Raw genomic sequence first — 19,285 nt, forward strand, 5'->3', positions numbered from 1 at the left:
CAGGGCAAGCTGGAAGTATTGGTATGCTGTGCATACATTTCATGTTTTGCTGGGTGGTTTTGCAAAGTGAATATTTGATAGAGATCTATTACCAGCAGGTTTGCTGTAACTGCTGAGTCGATCTGGGTTTTTTGGAATTTATGTGCATCGTATGCAGCGAGATATTTACGCAATTTTGGCTCTGAAATGAAAATCGTAGTCAGTAAAGGAGCAACTTCAATGAATCAATACAACAAATGATAGGATGCTTAAAATTCGCAACAGCCTTTATTTTCATTCAACATTACAAAAAGAAAGAAGCTATTTACAATTACATTGAAATTGCCATTATTTATTATTCCCCTGCCGATGACTACAGATGATCAGTAGTAGTCCTCTGGGTCAGCTTTCTCCCCCTGATTCTGAATCTGCTGCTGCTTCTTGTACAAATCCGCAATCTGCAGAGAGCACATGAGATGGACAGAGATTGAGCAGAGAAGAGATATTGAGAGAGAAAGAGGGAGGAGAGAGGGAGAGCATGCATGAAAGAGAGAATGCAGGATGGGTGGATGGATGGATGGATGTAGGGGAGGAGGGAAGGAGATCATGAAGTCAGGTCAGTAACATGAGGAGGAAAAGCTAAAAATAACAGTTTGATTATTCATATCCCGGCCTTTGAAGTCGGTGACTCCCAGCTGCTGACTGGGAGACGGAGGTTGTGTTCACTCGAGCTCACCAGGGTTTGGGGGCGAGGAGATGGAAGGCGGGACAATGAATAATGTGTGAACAGCAGGCATAACAGGAATCAGCAGTATCAGTACCAGTGCAGCAGGGTGGCACAGTGATGATGGAAACAATGAAACATCACATCATTTCTCCTACACAAGATCCAGGTAAAGCTTTGATTCTCAGATGCCTGGGTCCAAAATGTTCAGGCTCCACGTGTTCATAATTCCATCCGACGTGAATGAGGTCAAGTTTCATTTAAATTCTCTGCTAAATCACACAATGTCAAACGATGTGTTATTCTAACAAGTGTGCGTGTGCATCCTCACAGGTAATAACCTACCCGACAGAAGTATCATTTAAATGCAGCCGATATCCTAAAGTGACTCTCAACTCTAACAACCACAAATCCCGACTCTGCAGTTAGCAGGTGGCTGTTGATTCATGTCAGTGAAAATCCACATTATAGAACGAGTCACATCTAATGAAGGCGACAATAATTTGGGCTTTTTTGGGGCTTCATTAAAATTCAAAATCCATGCGAGAGCGATGCAAGTGTGATACCTGGCTTTGATTTTAGAGGAAGGTGTTGGATGTCAATCAGTCAGAAGCTCCAGGACAACTTCTTGATGCCGATGAGCGCATATTATGTTGTTTTTTTTTTTTGTGTAGAGAATCAAAATGGTTATTCAAAATGGTAGCCTGTTGTCTGACAAAGCTCTAGAGAGTGCACATGTTTACAAAGCACAGCCAAACATTGCCAGCATTTGTCTGGCTGGAGGTGGTGGCTCGCTGATGGATTGATTTTTATTTTTGATTCACAGCCAGACACAAAATCATCCTCAGATATTTAGTGAACGTGGACGAAAGCATGCTGTAATACTGATTGCCACTATAGACTTCTCTACAAGTGAAGGAAAGTGATTTCTCAGTATTAATGACTGAGAATGTCAGATTCAAGCTGAAACTATTTGTGGATTCACTAATGTTATTTATTAAGCCAACATGCCAAACATAGTTAAGTGACAGCTTTTGAGTTGTGAGAGTGGGCTGCTTTGCTGAGATAGACTGAATACCTCAGGGTCCTGGACTGTTGGTCGGACTAAAAAGGCAATCTGACGGCGTCACCTTGGACTTGCTGTGATATGCATTTATGTTTTATGTGGCAATATGGAAGATTTCAGTCCTGGGTGATTTGGCGACATCTGTAGTAAATGGTTAATGCGGTTTTATACTCCAGGACAGAGAATTGTGGGGGCGGTTCAACAAACTGCTGTTTTAATAAAGAAGTCAGACAATAATTGGTCTTTTTCCGTGACCGAGTTTGATGCTGCACACGGCACGAGTCTGCGAACAGCAGGAATTTGTTACATCGCTGAGAAGTTAGAGGTGTGCTGCAGCTCACTCTTACTCTGTTACTCTTGCAATATTTCAACCTGATCCGCTGTCCAAAAAAATGCAGAGAATGCCCTTCGGAGACGCGTTAAGTGCTAGGTTGACTGACAAACACATGGCTTTTCCTGTGCCTACTTCATAATAAAAGTCAACTCATGTTTTGCCAGTTAAATGTCTTTAATGTGAAGCTGCAGCAGTAGGAAACGCTTGGTTTGCATTAGCATCAATTTAATAGAGTATTTTTTTGGGGGGGGGAATGTCACCAGACTGAGTTTGTAATACTACAAATATATAAATATGGCAAAAAAATAAATACTGCAATACTTTCATCAGTGGGCCAAAGGCTCAATCACCATTGTGTTAAGTCGTTTGAGATTGCCACTTCAGTCATTATCCATCACCAGAGATTTTAATTTGAATAAATCTCAGTTAAGTCACAAAACAGACCAAACAATGACTCCATTCAATGAGAAAATAAATTGGCAGATAAATCAATTATAAGAAGCTCTATATCAGATTAAGGGAAGACAAATTTTAAAATGCTGAAAAGCCCATGTACATGTTTTTCTCCACCTCCACCTGTGACTCTAACCATCCAGCAAGTAAAACTTTAAATGGAAAACATTACTGATGCTGATTCATACAAATACTTGACGGTAGGCTGTCATTCAAGATTCATATTCAACATTTGATTCAGAAATGAAAAATCAAACTAGGCGTCTTGTGTAGAATTAAAGGACGTCCGTCTTCCTCCAGCTGTAAAACTATTGTGCAGTCAGCCTTCATGTCTATTCTTGACTATGGAGATATTCTGTATTGTCATGCTGCCCCAGCAACACTACAGCAGTTCAGCCCTGTGTATCATAGAGCACTCGGCTTCATCAGTAGCTACAAATACTGTTCTCTGCATCACATGGTGGGTTGGGCCTCCATACAGTCAAGAAGAAATAGCCATACCATATAGCCTCTACCTTCACATCTCTTCTCTCATTTAAATCCAGTATCCACAGTAACTACTTAACCTTTGCTATCTCTCATGTTCGCACTAACGTTGGCAGAACTGGTCTCAGGTACTATTTACCATTTCAGTGGAATGAGAAACTGCTCTCAAACTACAGTCTAACATTTCCTCTTGAGATTTTAAAGCTTTATTATTTGTAGTATGTTATGACCGTTTTAACTGTTTTTCTTGACTCCTTGTTTCTTGAATTGTGCAGTTGTGATGTTTCTTGCTCTCAGATCTCTCTTAAAAGACATCTTAATGAGACTCCCTGATTAAATAAAGATAATAATAATAATAATAATAATAATAATAATAATAATAATAATAATAATAATAATGTGGCCACAGGTCATCACAGTGGCTTCCTGATTGTAAGTTCAGGAAAAATAAATTGTGCAGCCGTACAAGAAGTAACTGTGTGTTGAACAAGTTTGAACTTTCTTTTAATTAATCTACCGTTTTTACTCTTTGATTGATCATTTACTCGATCAACTATCAAAACAACATAAAATAAAATACAAGGACAAATTCTCATCACAACCTTCCAGAGCCCAAGGTGATATTAGCCTTTGCCAAAAGAAAAAAATCTAAATGCTAAAATAATTAATTTTTATTGATGCTGCTTGAACCAGCAAAAATGTTTTACTTCATAAATCAAAATATAACTGTGGATCATTTTCAGAGGTGGAATGATTAGCTGATTAATCGATTCACAGAAAACAAACCAGCAACCATTTTAATAATTTATCATTTTTCATACATTCTTTACAATCCTTTGCCGTTTTACAGACCAAATGCTTAACTGATAAATCAAGAAAATATTTGGAACATTACTAGAAAATGAAAATAATTGTTTGCTGCAGTCCTATTTTTTTCAGCACTATTAATATGTACAAAGAAAAAAGTGGAGAGCAGGGCGAATTCAGTCTTTCTATTCAAAGAGAACTAGAAGAGGTGGTTCACCTCAGCCTCTCCGGGAGCAGTAAGACCAGCTAGTTTGTATAAGCTACTCCATAATCACACACAGTGCAATGGTACAATGGTGTGTGCGTCGACTCGTAATGCAGTCAGTTATAAAAGAATGATGTGCTGGTGGGTCAGCGTGCGGGTCAGAGACAAGCAAGTGAACGTCGTTTTAGAATAAATAAAAACGCCTAAACAAATTGCTGAAATTCAATTTATGTACTTGGTAAATGTTGCTGTCATCAAGGCAAGTGTGGTGTCGTCCATTCATACAGTGATCGAATAGAAACCCATTGATTAGATTTACGCGTTTATATTTAGTATGAACACAGGCTGGCTGGTGATTGGCGTTGGGTAGTTGAATGTGTGTGTATTCAGGTCAAGGCATAGCTGACCTGCCCATCTCTACTGTACAATACAACTCCCTGCTCGCTGCATGACATTATTTTTCCCAGACTCCATCACTAAACTCGGAGGTGCTGCTGTACCTGTCTGCTGTACAGCTGTGTTCGACGTGCAGTGGGAGGACTCTACATAAACCAAAGCTAGGATAAAAAAAAAGAAAAGAAAAAAAGACCGTCCTTGCAGAGCTACTCACCCTTGAAATTTTACAGGACAGCTATTGTGAAGTGACCGTGAAGATGATGATGATGCATCATCTCTACATGACACTGAGACATGGCCCAACAAACAAAAAGCCCATGTGTTTGACCTCACGCACACTCTAGAGATAATATTCTATAATTAAAAAGTGTATCTGACAATATTCTGTACTTTACTGTGCTGATCACTTCACACCCCTGCTATATTTTTCAGTAGGCTTCTCCCAGTGCAGCCAATCTGACGTACCTGAGCTCCGGTCGTAGCGTCCTCGGGTTTTTTGTCGTCTCTGATCCGAAGGAAGCGGGGGAACCTCAGAGAAATGCCCTTCTCTGGATCCACCTGAAGGCAGGCATGTAGACAGAATCAGAATCAGTAAACAGAGAACTGCGATCGGTATATGTGAACATTTGTCCTGAAAATGGTAGAGGTGTGTTGAATTAATTTTTTTCACTATCAGGCTTTGAAAGCTGTTAAAATCCCTTTAGTTCAAGGTTATAAAACATCAATCCCTCTCAGCTTCCTGTTACAAAAAACTGTACGTTTTTCCTACTTCAATGTATCTGCCTCTCATAGTCTCTTATTGCACTTTTTCCTCCTGAATACCTGGGCTGGTTTAAAAAGGAATAACTGTATGTGAATAACTGTATGCAAGATTTTTGATGGATTATATGATATGTAGGATCAAATATAATAGCTCACTACATAAATGTAATCCATCTCAGTGAAATCTGAGGTTACTGGTCAACAATTATGGGCTTATAAGAGCCTCATAACCAATTAAAAACAAAGGCAAAACTTGGAAAAGTGCATCTCATGTGCTTAAAAATACGATTTAAGGATAGCTGACACTGAAATGCAACAACTGCTAACTTTACATTCAGATTTTTCTAACCTAAAATGGTCAAAACATTTAAAAACCTAAGCATTTCCTTCTATTACATTTTTTTTTAGACAGACATAACTTGTCCATCTCAGAGCCATTTTCCCTCCGAAGTGATTAAAATGAGAGTCGTATACTCTTGATGTTATGGCAAACACTTTTATGTGCACTGTGGGACTCTGTGTCCAACATGCAGCCAATAAACAACTATCTGTTCCATTAAATACGGCATCTTTTACAACATTTTTAATAACTCAATGAAGAGCCACTAATTGTGACTTCTCTTCATAGGCAACAGACCGTAACAGGCTGAATTTCAGTGGAAACACATGGGGGGGGTGAGTGAACTGACCATTCCCATGGCAGCCTTGTAGATGGGTGACAGCGAAAGGTCGGCACACTTCACTTCCCAAACCTGCACGGCGTCGAGCCACATGTCGGGCTCTGCTGATTGGTCGACGCGGTAGTAGGCACGGGGCTTCGGCAGAATGTGGTCCTGGAGAAAATAAATAATGACAAATAAAGGGAGTCATTTATTTCCCATGACACTACACTATATTTGATCAGTTCTCTGTAGCCATTGCCTTGAGTTTGATCACAGTTTGAATGCTACAAGATTGGTCTTGTACGGCCATGATGGTTGAAAGCCTGTCCTTCCATGCTCTCAGGATGAAGTTTGCCTGCCATCAGCAGCAGAGCCGCTGCCATCCTCATCACTGTCGCCAGATTGTGTGCATTTAAAAAAAAAAAAAAAAACTGCTGATATTTTGTCATGATGTTCAGATGCTTGAGGTTGACATCTGTCCATCTTTGGTTTCAGAGGGATTTATAATGCTCGTTGGAAGGCTTTTATTGCACTTAACGTAACGAGTTGTCAACCTGTCTCTGCTCTCCTCCATGTGTGTGTCTTAGTCTCTCCACACACACACACACACAGTGAAACAGAAAGCAGAGGAGGAGAGAACACGACTGTAACTGACGGTAAAACGCAGTAAAGACTCTCACACTAAGCTGAAATGTAACAAGTTCACATAAATTAAGTAAATAACATGAAAGATTTTGTATGTGTTTTTTTTTTTTTTTTATTTTGTACGTTTTTTTTCCCCTCCTTTGGTTTCTTGGGGATCCCGTTGCAAAGTTTTCCCTGGGCAACGGTAGGGGGAAACACTGCTGTAGATACATACAGACATACGCTAGGTAAAAAAAAAAAAACAAAGAAAAAATAGGGCAACGTATTCACAGAGAACCTGAATAAACAGACAGTGACAGAGTGGCTGTGGATGCCCTGCTGGAGCCTGCTGCCGCCTTACAATCACGTCCCAAGAGACAGCACAGAGTTCGAACACTCTCATATTCAAATGACACCTTCTTGCCTGAGGGGCAACATGAGAGGGTGATTTCCAAACCACATTATCACACACCAACATGAAAGGTTTCATTCAGAAACACATTGATATCATGTTTTTGTTGCCCCGATTTTCAACTCTTAGGATAAAAAATAATAAAAAAAAATAAATAAATAAAAAAAAAAAATCAAAACTAAACCTTGCAGCTGAGCTCAGGACTCCACCAAACTCTCCTCTAAGCAAACTGTCAACTTCTACAGTATCTAATCGAGCCTTTTTTACTTTGACACGACCAATCATTCTGTCAGCGTAGGTGTCACACTTTTCACAAAATAATACCCATCCCATTTTGGCGTAAAACCACCATTTGAGCGAATGAGGCTCTGAAACAGTGTAATGTTAACTACACTGCTGCAGTGGCCACAGAACTGGGTCATAGTTAAGTAATGCTGGGGAAAGAGGGCTCCAGCAGTAGTGGTGCTGCTGGTTTTCAAACAGTATTTATTCTGTAGGCATTAAAGTGACACTCTTATACAGAGAGAATAACAATGAGCGAGCGGGTAGGCGTGTAGAGTCTTATAAAACACTGCTGCTGATACATGCAAGAGTTCTGTCAGAGCTCAAACTTGTGGCCACTCAGTTACACTAAGTGATGCTCTGATACACTTAGAGTTTATTAGACAGGTCAGGTATCAATCAGAGGGAACTGATCCACGCTGTTTATTTGTCTTTATGGTTATAAAATGTACCAAACGCTTATTCAAATACAGTGGAAACCACTTACAGTGATCACGTCAGTCAAGTCAAATTGACTGCTATAAGTGGATGATTATTATAACCAAATTATTTTACTTTATCTCCATTTCTCTTGCAGATTACCATCTAATTGACATCTGTATATTCATTACATGAATGTAAAGTAATAAAACGGGCAGCTTTGACTGATATAAAGATAAAATAATAAACTGCGCCGTGGCACCCTCCTGCTCATGCTCAGTCCGAACGGTCAGGGTGAATGAATTACACTCCACTCACGTAACGTACCTGCTGCTGTGAGAGAGCGGGGACGATAATTACGCACTGTGAAAGTCCCGAAACGCGAGCAGAGCAGGACGGGGAGGGCAAAATAACTCACTGAGTCACAGTGGTGAAGATATCACGTAGTGCACAGCGTGCGCGCTCACATACACACTCTCTCGCACACATGCTGGCTTGCTCGCTCGCACACACACGCTCGCGCGCACACACACACACACACGAGTGAACTGGTGTTGGGACAATTGTTACACACTATGGCTTGAGTGAATACTAAGAGGAGAGCCTAAGCATGTGAAAGATTGCAGTAACAGTTTTTAATTTTTTGCCCTATATGTTGTCTCGTATAAAAAGACCCATAATGAACAGTGTAAGCGGACTGCTTGATTACTATAAGCCAGTTATTTAAACAACATTTCTATAGGAAAGATTCTGTCCCAAGCTTTTTGAGCCATATGAGCGCTCCATCACTGTCACCATGATCACAGCAGTTTCCTTTAAAAACAATAATTAGACTTTACACAAACCTAAAAAGGTGAATGTGTAGGAGCCATTTCAGTTAACTATTTGTGTTAATTTGAATAGAGTCACATCTCCAAGCACCGGGTGAAGAATTCATCTTGAGGGCAAATATGAAGAGACTTGGTAGAGTAATTACAATCAACGTACAGGTTTTGCTGGGAAAACCAACTGTTTTTGTACCAGCTGTCGAATATTTTTGGTTTATTTCAAATGAAATGGATCATTTGATTATGCAGCAATAATGGTGAGCAAAAAATAAATTCAACTTCTTGCTCAAAGGAAACTGATAGTTAAAGGCCAATTCTAGTTTAGTACATCTTGGGTCTTACTTTAAATTCTTTGATAAAAGAATTTTATCATGATGAAAGAATTTTTCACAAAAAGCTTATATCATACAAATAACAGCAGAGAGCTGGCTTTTAAATGTGACCGAGAAAAGTTATATGCATAAAAGCTATTAGAAATCAGCAGTGGTGAAAAGAGTAAAGCCTGCACAATGACTCTGTCATGAACCGAAAGACAAAGACCTGACTGGGATCAAAATGTTTTCTAGTTCAATAAATCCATGGTTTGGAGTCAGTGTACAGGTGTAAGAGAAGCATTATGGCACTCCAGAAATGACTAAATGAAAGCAAAGAGAGAAGGGGGGGGGGGGCTATCCAGCGTCTCACAGATGGAGAGAACTGTGATATCTGGATGCGTAGGTTGATTTCACATGAAAGCAGGTGATGAGTGGCTATGTTGAATGTTGCTAAAGGTTTAGCCTTCTGCTAATTGGAGCTAAAGGGGAAGTCTGTATTTTCAAATTCTGGGCTTTTTTTTCTAGATTTCTGGCCCAGCCTCAATGCTGAGGAGTAAATCTAATACTGAATTTATCAAGGCCACCACCTAAGAATTTATGCTAGTTTTGGAGATCATTTTTATCAATTACAGTAGCACTGTATTGTCCAAGTTAATATCTGAGATATGGGGAAACCGGCAACTAGGCTGAAAAGAAACAAACAAGCACAGCTAGCTAAATTGAAGTGAACTTTTTTACATTTTACTTAAAAACGTATTAGTCGGGAAATAGATTTTCTGTTAATCACCTAACTGATCAATCGCCTCAGCTGTTGAGTAGTTCCAGCCGTCGTAACCAAACACGTACAGTAGAGGAATAATCCCCATGACATCCACACAATGAGCTAGATTTTGAACAGTGAAAGAAAATAGGAGCTCTGGTTTAAGAGCTGTACTGGCTGAGTTCAGCTACTGTATCAGAATCAACATCAGGACAGAAAGAAAAGGGATCAGTGTGTCCCTTGTTAAAAGCACAGCACCTCAGCACCCAGAGGAGTGTGAACAGAGCCAATCGTCTCCCTGTCTGGAGCCCCGCTGCAACTAAAGCACCACGGCCACACCAGCAGCAAGCCTTAATTCACCATCCATCACTTTCAGATGGAGGGCTTCATTACAAAGCACTACAGTACAGGCTGTATTGGTCTGGGGAGGAAAAAAGAAAAAAAAAAAAAGGTTACGCCGCCTTTTCAATCACTGTTTCACTGTGATTCTGTACTGAGCAGCAGTTTGTACAACTGAGGGTATACCCTTCACCTTTAAAATACTTCTTTAATGTTATTTCATCCCAAAACACCACAGCGTGCTACATGTACAGGTAGTGTTACTTAACACTTTAATAAACTGATTTTAAAAGCCTGTGCTCTTATTTTGGTAAAAGTGGGTCTAAGTTGAGCAGATAAAGTCAAGTGTACTCAAATGAATCCTGGCTCCAACAACAGCTAGGATTTTTCAGAAAGCAGTTATCAATTTCTTCAAATGCTGCTGCTCTGGAACAAACCTCTTCAGATGTAAATTGAAAAAGCAATTCATTACCTAATGTCAGAGCACGCCTGTACAGTTACTCCAAAAGCCTGTTATTATTGGTGAAACAGAAGTGGTTTATGATCTCAGCCCAGTGTTTCCAAAGCAGTGACTAAATTCACACATTCGCAAGCCAAGAAATTTATTTCAAAGCATACTCTGTCGTATTTCTGTCATTTCTTTTCCGTGGCATATAGCACGTTGCCAGTAGCAGACAATATGTGGACAAGCCTCAGGCGGGGGAAAAACATACCTGAGTTTATTTCTATGACTTCTCTCATTTTGTCAAGTTAAAAGTTCCCTAAGGCATCGCTTACAAACAACGGCATAATTTGAGTTGTATTTTTGGAGGATTTTTGCACACCGGTCATCCTGTTTCAGTTTATAAATGTCTATTATATGTGAAAAGAGGGAATTAGCGAGTGATTATTTGTAGAATGAAGGGCCCCAAAGACCTCACACTCATTCTGGTTCTTAACCACAAAACTGAATCTGATTCTGTGTTAAAAAAAAAAAAAAAAATCAAGCTGTAGCTGCAGAATTTCAAAAGCCCAGTCTATGATTTTACCTTTAAGAACTTGTAATGCTGCTCCAGATCTTCATCCTTGAAGCCTGTCCCGATCTGAAAGAGACGAAAGGAGATAAGAAAGACATACACTCAAGACATACACGTCCACATATTCCCTCATGGTGAGACAGCAGACATTTGGCAGCGAGAGGCAGAGCGCGGAACAGCAAGCAAATCCACCCCTACGCCATGAGCGCCTCGTCTGCCTGCTTTGCCTGAAGCGTCGTGTCACCTCTCAAAAGACCTGAACCCACCGAGACACAGGAATCACCTAATGGGCTGACATGCACTGAAAGGAAAAGAAAAAAGGCTGGCAGATCATGCAAATATAGAATTTTCCAGCTCACAGTATGTGTTCTAAAAGGTGTATTCTGCAGGTGTCCACAAGATCTTTATGTTTCAAGGCCGCATTCAACTGTGGTACCTTCATGCATTTAGCTTTATCTATCTCGCCAGGCCGAGTCCTGTATCAAACTGACTTATATTCTTAGAACTTCTTGTTATTTGGTTTCTATTGTGTTTGAATTGATGCCTTTGCACACTTTGGATTCATGTGTTTTTTTTTTGTTTTTTTTTTGGAATAAGTTTCTTGATTTTTCTACTCTGAAGTAAAAACTCATAGAAGCGCGTTGCTCCGAGTCATTCCTGCCTCCCATAATATCAAGCCACAGATGTTCAATAAACCCCATCAAAGTACATAAGGAGACTCATCTACCAAGAGCCCAAGCTGTTAAGTCTGTTCTAAGGCGTCCCACTGAGCTCACCCAAAACAAGCGTTTAACGAGATGGGTGCTGACATAATACTCTGTACTCGTGATAGAAAAACTAAGCATGAAAATAAAATAGAACAAGCAGTTGCCTTGATGCACAAGTGCTGAAGTGACTGGGATTTCATATCAGGGCGTGCCAGTGCCAGTGCCAATGATGACCAGATGTCCAATGAATTAGTCTTTTGTGGGTCTATGGGAGTTTTCCAACTCCGTCACTGTAAAATGGCAAAGCCAAATAAACAGAATACAATATTCTCCTTTAAAAGTAAAAAAGTAAGTCGTGACTCCAAACAACAAATTGCTGCTGTGACTGTAACCTACAGTAACTGTCCTTTCTGTTTCAGATGTACTCCTTTGTTTCTGGGAGGGAAGTCTGCGTGGACTTCACAGCAGCAGCAGCAGCACTGATCCTGGATCTGCTGAGAACTCGCTCAAGGACGTTTAAGCAGGACAGAGAGTTGAAATTACAAATTCTGCCTTCAGCTACAGAAGAGCCTCTCAAACCGAGGGTTCTTTAAGTTTACCATGTCAAGGACAAGATTGTTTTCTTTTTTTTTTTTTTTTTTTTTTTATTTTTCNTTTTTTTATAGATTTCAGCCTTTTTTTCATGGCTGACATTGAAGATTGAAGGAGAGATAGAAAGATGACATGCAGCTCACAGGAAACGTGAATGCCGCAGTCATATGACACACACCTTTAACTGCTGCACTGCCATGATGCACCACAGTAAAGATGAACGTCACGTCTACACAGGAGATGTTTCAGCTGCATTTCTCAAGTCGTCCATCTCGCGCACGTCTGACGGAACAGCGACGCTTCTATTTTAAACCCATTTTACACACACGTAACTACAGTGCATGTGTACTGGGCAAAAGCACAGGTGACCTACACTCTACACTGTTCCTGAACACATCCCATGTTAGAGGACTTTGAGTTTGATTATCTGCTCATGTGACGCCTCCTGTGTAGACACGGTGTAATTGATAATTGATTCCTGTTATCTGGGAAGATTTTTGATTTTGTTTTGAGTGATGCTCATCTTAAAAAAAATTCTACTACGGCATTTATCTAGATATTCAATACATACAATCGTCCAGCAATCTTCAAGGTTTCTTTCCCCTGTACCATTTTTGATTGTCAATAAAGGCACACTAAAAAAACAACAACATTGCCTGCAATATCCACAATGTTTCATGCTGAGCAATATGAAAAACATAGCCCACTGAATGCCATTAAGTATGCCAAGTACCGAAACATCAATCAGCCTGCTACTTAATTATGACATAAACTGATTCTGGCTCTGGTTTTTGAAGCCTGTGAGCCCCAGTGTGCTTTCTAAAATATTGCTAAAGTTGCTGTGCATGGGGGAGGAGATGCACCGACTCAACTTTAAGAAAGCACAAGATGTATCTGCCAAGATATCCACACACAGCTGAGATCAAAAACGGATGCCATCGAGGACACCTCAGAGTTTGAGACTTGATCTTAATGCGGCCAAGATCTGAACCGAAAGTGTGAATAATAGATTTGATAAAACTTGGTGTGACTGGATGCACCGCGTCACATGCTGCGTTTGAATCCTGCCATTCTGCAGTTCAGTCTGCGTTTGATTAGAGCTGGAGACCTGAAAGTTTAAACAATGCTGACAATATAAAATAAAACTCTTGTGTTGATAAAATATCTGGAACCTGAAGGACTCGGACACACTGGAGCTAGCAGCTATACAAGCGGAGAAACAGATTAACATGAAAATCAATAACAGACAAAAGACAGGAGTTATTCATCCGATGTGTGTTCTGTTGTGTAATTTAAACTCACATCAAGACTAGCCACATTTTCCAGGACAGTGTGACAACATTTTACATTGACATTTTCTTTATAGAAGAAGCAGTGCGAACAAGAGAAAACCACCAGAGTGCCTGAAAAGTTAACAAGGTAATCTAATGGGTGCTTTAACCTCCATCGGCTCCACTGAAGCTGCTCAGCGGCCAACAGCAGAGCGCTGCGGTTCTACCCGCCAGATCCCAGGTGTGAATGTGTGTAAGTATATGAAAGTGAAGCGGGCTGTTCTGGGAAGGGAAAAAAAAAAAAAAGAAAAAAAAGAAAAAAAAAAGGTATGTGCTCGCTGCTCACTAAATCCCTTTTCCATGGATAAAGACATAAAAGTTACAGAGGGGGAAAAAAATGCAGATGGAAGCTTTTTGCAGGACAGACAAGACAGAATTTATGCTCTGTGGTGAAGTCGTACTCTGACATGTTCACGCTCTGATTATCTCAAACACGTACACACACACAAATACACACACTCAAGTGGTCACGCATGCTCCAATACATGTTTACCACTTATTCTAAGATGCACCCAGTCACGCCTCCCCACACACACACACACACACACACACACACACACACTAAACATTTACCTCCAACTCAAATTTGAGGGGGAAAAAAATGACAGTTCAAACAGCGCACACACAAACACAGAGCAACCACACACCAAAAAAAAAAACCAACAAACACATCCAAAATATACTCAGCACAAACATAAAAACACCCTGCAGCGCACGCACACACACACACACACACACACACACACAAACATACACAAGCTACAAACAACCATAAACAGAAAACTCTCACACTCCATTAACACTCTATAGCACCTTAATACAAAGATCTAAAATACATATGGCACAGAAGAGAAACAAACAAGTTGACAAACAAGTCGCTCGGGGTGTAACAATACATCAAATACAATAATCTGGCCGTTTATTAGGTACACCTACATAAAGCAATAGTCTAATAGAGCGGTCCTAGAATAAATCTTACTGTCATGACAGTTATAATGTTTGCGTAGAGAGGTTTATGATCGTTTTGGAGGATGTAGTTTGTGGTGCTGTTGATCTGTATTGTGTTTTATGGTCAGATGTTTGTATTATTTTTGTTGAACTCGTTTATATCAATGAGGGTCAGATGAATAACAGAAACACCTCTCTGGTCGCAGACAGGTGTTACTCATGAATGAACATTATAACCGTCATTTATTGCAGGACTGTTCTATTATTATGTTCTGTCACTACTATTAGTTTTAGCCAGGTGTAACTAGAACTGAATCTTGGAGCAGAAAATTGGGTGTATTATGAAGTTATTTTTTATCACTCTTGCCTCCCAGTGGTTACATGTTTATACACATGAAATACCAAAAGGGCAAAATTAAATTACATCGATTTTTGAATTGGACATGTAGGATTCAACTGCTGCCTGAAAATGTTGACATACGTGTCCAGTCCAGAAATATAAAATCATTTTCTCTGGGTTCTGTGGTTTAGGCCAACTCAAGAAATGCATTGGAGACACTGGACATTTAAAATGTGTTTGTGAGCACTACAGCTATGCTAGTAAGATGGGGTGAATATAAGGTAAAAAAAAAACAGCATATTGTGTGAGTGAACATTTATATTTCTTTTTTTGTTGGACAACAATATGCAGCTAGATCAAAGCACACCTTCATCCAGAAGCTTCAGTAAAAGTATCATGCTTCAAATGAAATATAAATACAATAAATTACCATTTCTTCTAGAGAGGGGATTTGCGAAGCACACAGAGAAGCCTGATGAAAACCACAAACTGAAACATGTTGGACTGTTTCCAAACAATGAAGAAATTAAGGGTATTGACACTGAATCATTTTTTATTCTTCAATACATCTCTCCATATTGTGGAGGAGCATGTGTAAAAAAAAAAAAAAAAAAAAAAAAAAAAAAAAGTTGATTGCTCTTATTATTTCACAGATTGTATTATGTGAATCTTGTGATCAAAATGATAAGATAAACTACTCCAAAGTCTAAGAAATGATTAAACTTGAAAACCTCATTTGCGCATTTCATGCTTCAGGAGGAATAAAAAAAAAAGGAATTTTCTGCTGCAATTTCTTCTCAGTGAAACAAACCAGAATCCGTACGTTTTTTGTTTAGACACGTTTAGACATGCACTGTACAGACACACACCTTGCAGATGGACTGGAACTCCTCGTTCTCATCATCATAGCACGCCAGCAGGAAGCCCCCATAGGTGCCCGTCCTCTTGCCTTTCCCCATGTAGGCGCCAATCACACACAGGTCCACTGTGTCACCCACCCCCTCCAGGTAGTCTTTCTTCAGCTGGGGGGAGAATAACGTTGTGTTAGTTAGTACTGTTATGATCAGGGGTATTATACATAACTGGAGCTGAAAAATGCAACAAAATCTCATCAGTTACAACTCCTAAAAAAGGTACTGGTTTTCTTTGCATAAATTTAAAGCCAGAGGGCACAATTAAACGCCATTTATTAATAATGTGAACTGTCAGAGGTCTCTAATGCTGCCTGGAAATGATGACAAGCTAATAGTCTTGAAAATGTTATTGTCCTCCAGAAATCTGAAGCCAGTTTGGCTGTAAAGCTGAGACTCTAATCAATTGAGGTATGTGAAAAATGTTGTGTCTTTATGAGGACTCATCATTCTTTACACTTCAGAGCAGCTTTATGTAAATCAAATCCCTCTGCTACAATAAGCTGCTTTATTTTGGCATTTTAAATATTCTATTATTTGCATTTTGCAATAAACTGGAACATTTAAAAGAACAAGAAAACAGCGTTTGCATGTTATACCGAGAAGTAACGAACTCCATGGTCTTGACTGTCACTTTATACTTGTATGTGTCTGTGTCATAAACAGACAAAGTGTTTTGAATTCTGTAACACACATGTTGGGGTCAGTGTGTCTCCGCATTTACAAGTAGAGTGCGTAAAGTTTGGGCGAATTAACACTGTTCACAAGGCCAACCCCATCAACACCCACACCCACATACCCCCACCCCCACACCCACACCCACACACACCTTGAGCCAGTTATGAGAGCGCTTGGCAATTTCATAGGTGGCATCTTTCTCCAGAGTCTTCACCATCAGGCCCTCACAGGAATCTACACACACAAACACACACACAAACACATTAATATACCAAATCACGATTCTTCCTGTGCAGAAAGGAAATTAACAGATTATCTCTCAGATACACAGACGGTCTTTGTCTCCCACTGTGACACACACACACAGACACACAAAGAGGTGCAAGACCGGGGCTCCAGACTTGAACTTGATGACCATGTCATTCTCCACTGTTGAGAGATTACTCTCATCTAACCACTGAGACGAAGCAGGGAGGGGCTCAGTGCTGTGGGTGATGCATCGCTCGCTCCAAGTTTTGTGTTTCTTACCGTCTTTGTGTGACTTGAAAATCCCAAGATTTAACTGTGTTGACCCCAGTAACAAGTTTAGAGTTGCCTACAATGGACAGGCCACATAACACACACACAGCATTCCCCATGTATCCCCACCACAGGTACTGCGCCAGCCATTGTGGTTGAAAGTAGTACTTTTTCTTCGTCACAGGCTCAGTCAGTCTCTCCCTGCCGGCACCTGCGCTCTCATCAGCTGTGTCTTGAGTCAGGACCGTAGACTGTAAATAAAGATGGAGGTAGCCTCCGTGACGTCACCCATAGGTTTCTGAAGAGCGGTTTTGAAGCTCAGAGTGGGCCGTTCCACCGTCGTCATCTTGCCAGTACCTGACTTCGCCGAACTCCTGGCTAGGGGAGAGTCGCGTGTCAAGCCAAGACTTCGCTGCATGCCGAATGAGTGAGCTATCCAAAAATTCACCTCCCGTACAGTTGTCATGAAGGAGGAAATTAGCTATAGAGACCAAAACTGGTGTTGTACCAAGCTGTAAACATGTTTATTTCCGCTGTAAAGTTGGGTGTTTTAACATGGGAGTCTATGGGGATTGACTCACTGTTGGAACATTCAAAGAAGTGCAGTTTTTGGTACTTCAGTGTCGGCTTCATTTTTTCAGCCTCAAGAGGTTGCCGCTTCGTCGGGATCTCTCATTGACTGTCCCCTCTCGACCAGCCTCTTCCTCCCTCTCCTCATTGTGTTCTTTAAAATAATCGGCTGTAGGCCGCTTCATCTTTGGAACATGGTAAAAGCTAAATGGATTGTTTCCTGAGTGTCACTGATGCTAAAAGTGCAGGCAGGGGAAGAGCAACTGGCCAGCGAAGAAGAAAAAGTACTTCTTTCAACCACAATGGCGANCTGGCCAGCGAAGAAGAAAAAGCGAAGAAGAAAAAGTACTTCTTTCAACCACAATGGCGAACACAGTACCCGTGCTGGAGGGACACCAAACCATCCTAGTGATCATCATGTAACATGTGACCACGTGAAATTTTAACTTGCACGCTCTCAAAATGGTTGCACATGTGACCGTTGAGATGTCTCAGTCTGGAGCCCCGAGGACACAAAGGCAGATAGTAGACAAGGACAGGCTATATAACTCATATACACATAATACACAATGGGGATACACACTTCTATGTTCTCTCTCATTTATACAGTCAGAAACACAGGAAAACTCAATTACACAACTCACAGGTTCCATCTCTGTGGTACACACACACAAACACACAATAATCCAAACAACATCCAGGCCAAACAAAGAGTCAGAACAAGGACACAACTACTACACACATCTCTCACACAATCTACACATGAAGGCAGCAGGCAAAGGCACAAATGAAATGAGGCTCACGCAACACACCCACACACATAAAAGGTTCAAGATGCACAGGGACAGCAGGCGAGGAAACAACTACACAGTTAGTACACACTCAAAGTTCAAGACACAAAAAGACAGGAAGAAGGAAAACAAGTAAGTAAGTCCGTCTTCATCTCACACACACACACCAACACACACCTCGGACAGACTGCTCCAGGAACTCAGCGATGGCGTCTGTGTTGTCAGAGTCAATGGATCGGGCGAACATAAACTCTCCCTCCACCTCTGAGAAGCTTTCTTTCAGCAGAGCCCGACGCCGACTCAACGGCTGTCGCACCAGGGACTACACAAACACACATACAGAAAAAAAAAAAAAAAAAAAAAAAGGCACATGCATCATTACAAATGGCAAAACTGTGCATCATTACAACCATTTCCTCTTCGTAGCTTGGAACCTTGCAATGACAAGGATGAAATGCCATCTCAACTAGCTACCCACACAAACACAAACACACAGTTTCAGAGTATACTCACAGATACAGTCACGACAGCTCTGGACACACATACAAACACCCCCACGCGCATGCATGCACATACAGTCTCAAACCAGCAGCGCACACACAAAAAGACAATCACTATGAGCATGTTTCCAAACACCCACTGGAGTTTTTGGGGCATTTGTCCATTAAAAAAAAGGCCATTAACTAACTCAAGTCTTTCAACACTTGGCTAAAGTAGAAAAGCATCTACACAGAGAATTGATGACAGGGTGATGCACTAAAAGACAAAAGCTGCAGATTTTTCCACTGACACATTGCTGCGTTTTCTGTACTAAAAACAGCAACGAATTAAAACAGCTTCTAACGCACACTACTGACCATATGCAAGTGTGGAAAGTCAGTGAGGGATCATATCTCTGTTTGAGTCCAAATTTCCCTCAGTGCCACCCCAAACCACTGAGAAAGTTTGTGACAGGATTTACGTTTTGTGAGTATTTGATTCAATGTTTTTTGTGCATTAAGTCATTTAACTTTCTGATTATATTTTATAAC

The 19,285-nt window shown here is 40.6% G+C and overlaps 1 protein-coding gene across 1 annotated transcript in view; it reads right to left on the reverse strand.

Annotated features, from left to right (window-relative positions):
* Positions 1-265: 265 nt before the first annotated feature.
* The window catches only part of lig1 (DNA ligase 1), a 51,516-nt gene continuing 32,496 nt past the window's right edge, over positions 266-19,285 (reverse strand). The window contains exons 21-27 of the mRNA XM_022769257.1: positions 18,432-18,576; positions 16,526-16,608; positions 15,655-15,807; positions 10,881-10,934; positions 5,902-6,045; positions 4,916-5,008; positions 266-437 (exon numbers count right to left, since the gene is read on the reverse strand). Of these exons, the coding sequence (XP_022624978.1) occupies positions 363-437; positions 4,916-5,008; positions 5,902-6,045; positions 10,881-10,934; positions 15,655-15,807; positions 16,526-16,608; positions 18,432-18,576 (747 nt within the window). The 3' untranslated portion in view covers positions 266-362. The remainder of the gene's footprint in view (positions 438-4,915; positions 5,009-5,901; positions 6,046-10,880; positions 10,935-15,654; positions 15,808-16,525; positions 16,609-18,431; positions 18,577-19,285) is intronic.

The sequence above is a fragment of the Seriola dumerili genome, unplaced genomic scaffold (assembly GCF_002260705.1).
Source record: "Seriola dumerili isolate Sdu_G_001 unplaced genomic scaffold, Sdu_1.0 BDQW01002429.1, whole genome shotgun sequence".
Taxonomy (NCBI): Eukaryota; Metazoa; Chordata; class Actinopteri; order Carangiformes; family Carangidae; genus Seriola; species Seriola dumerili.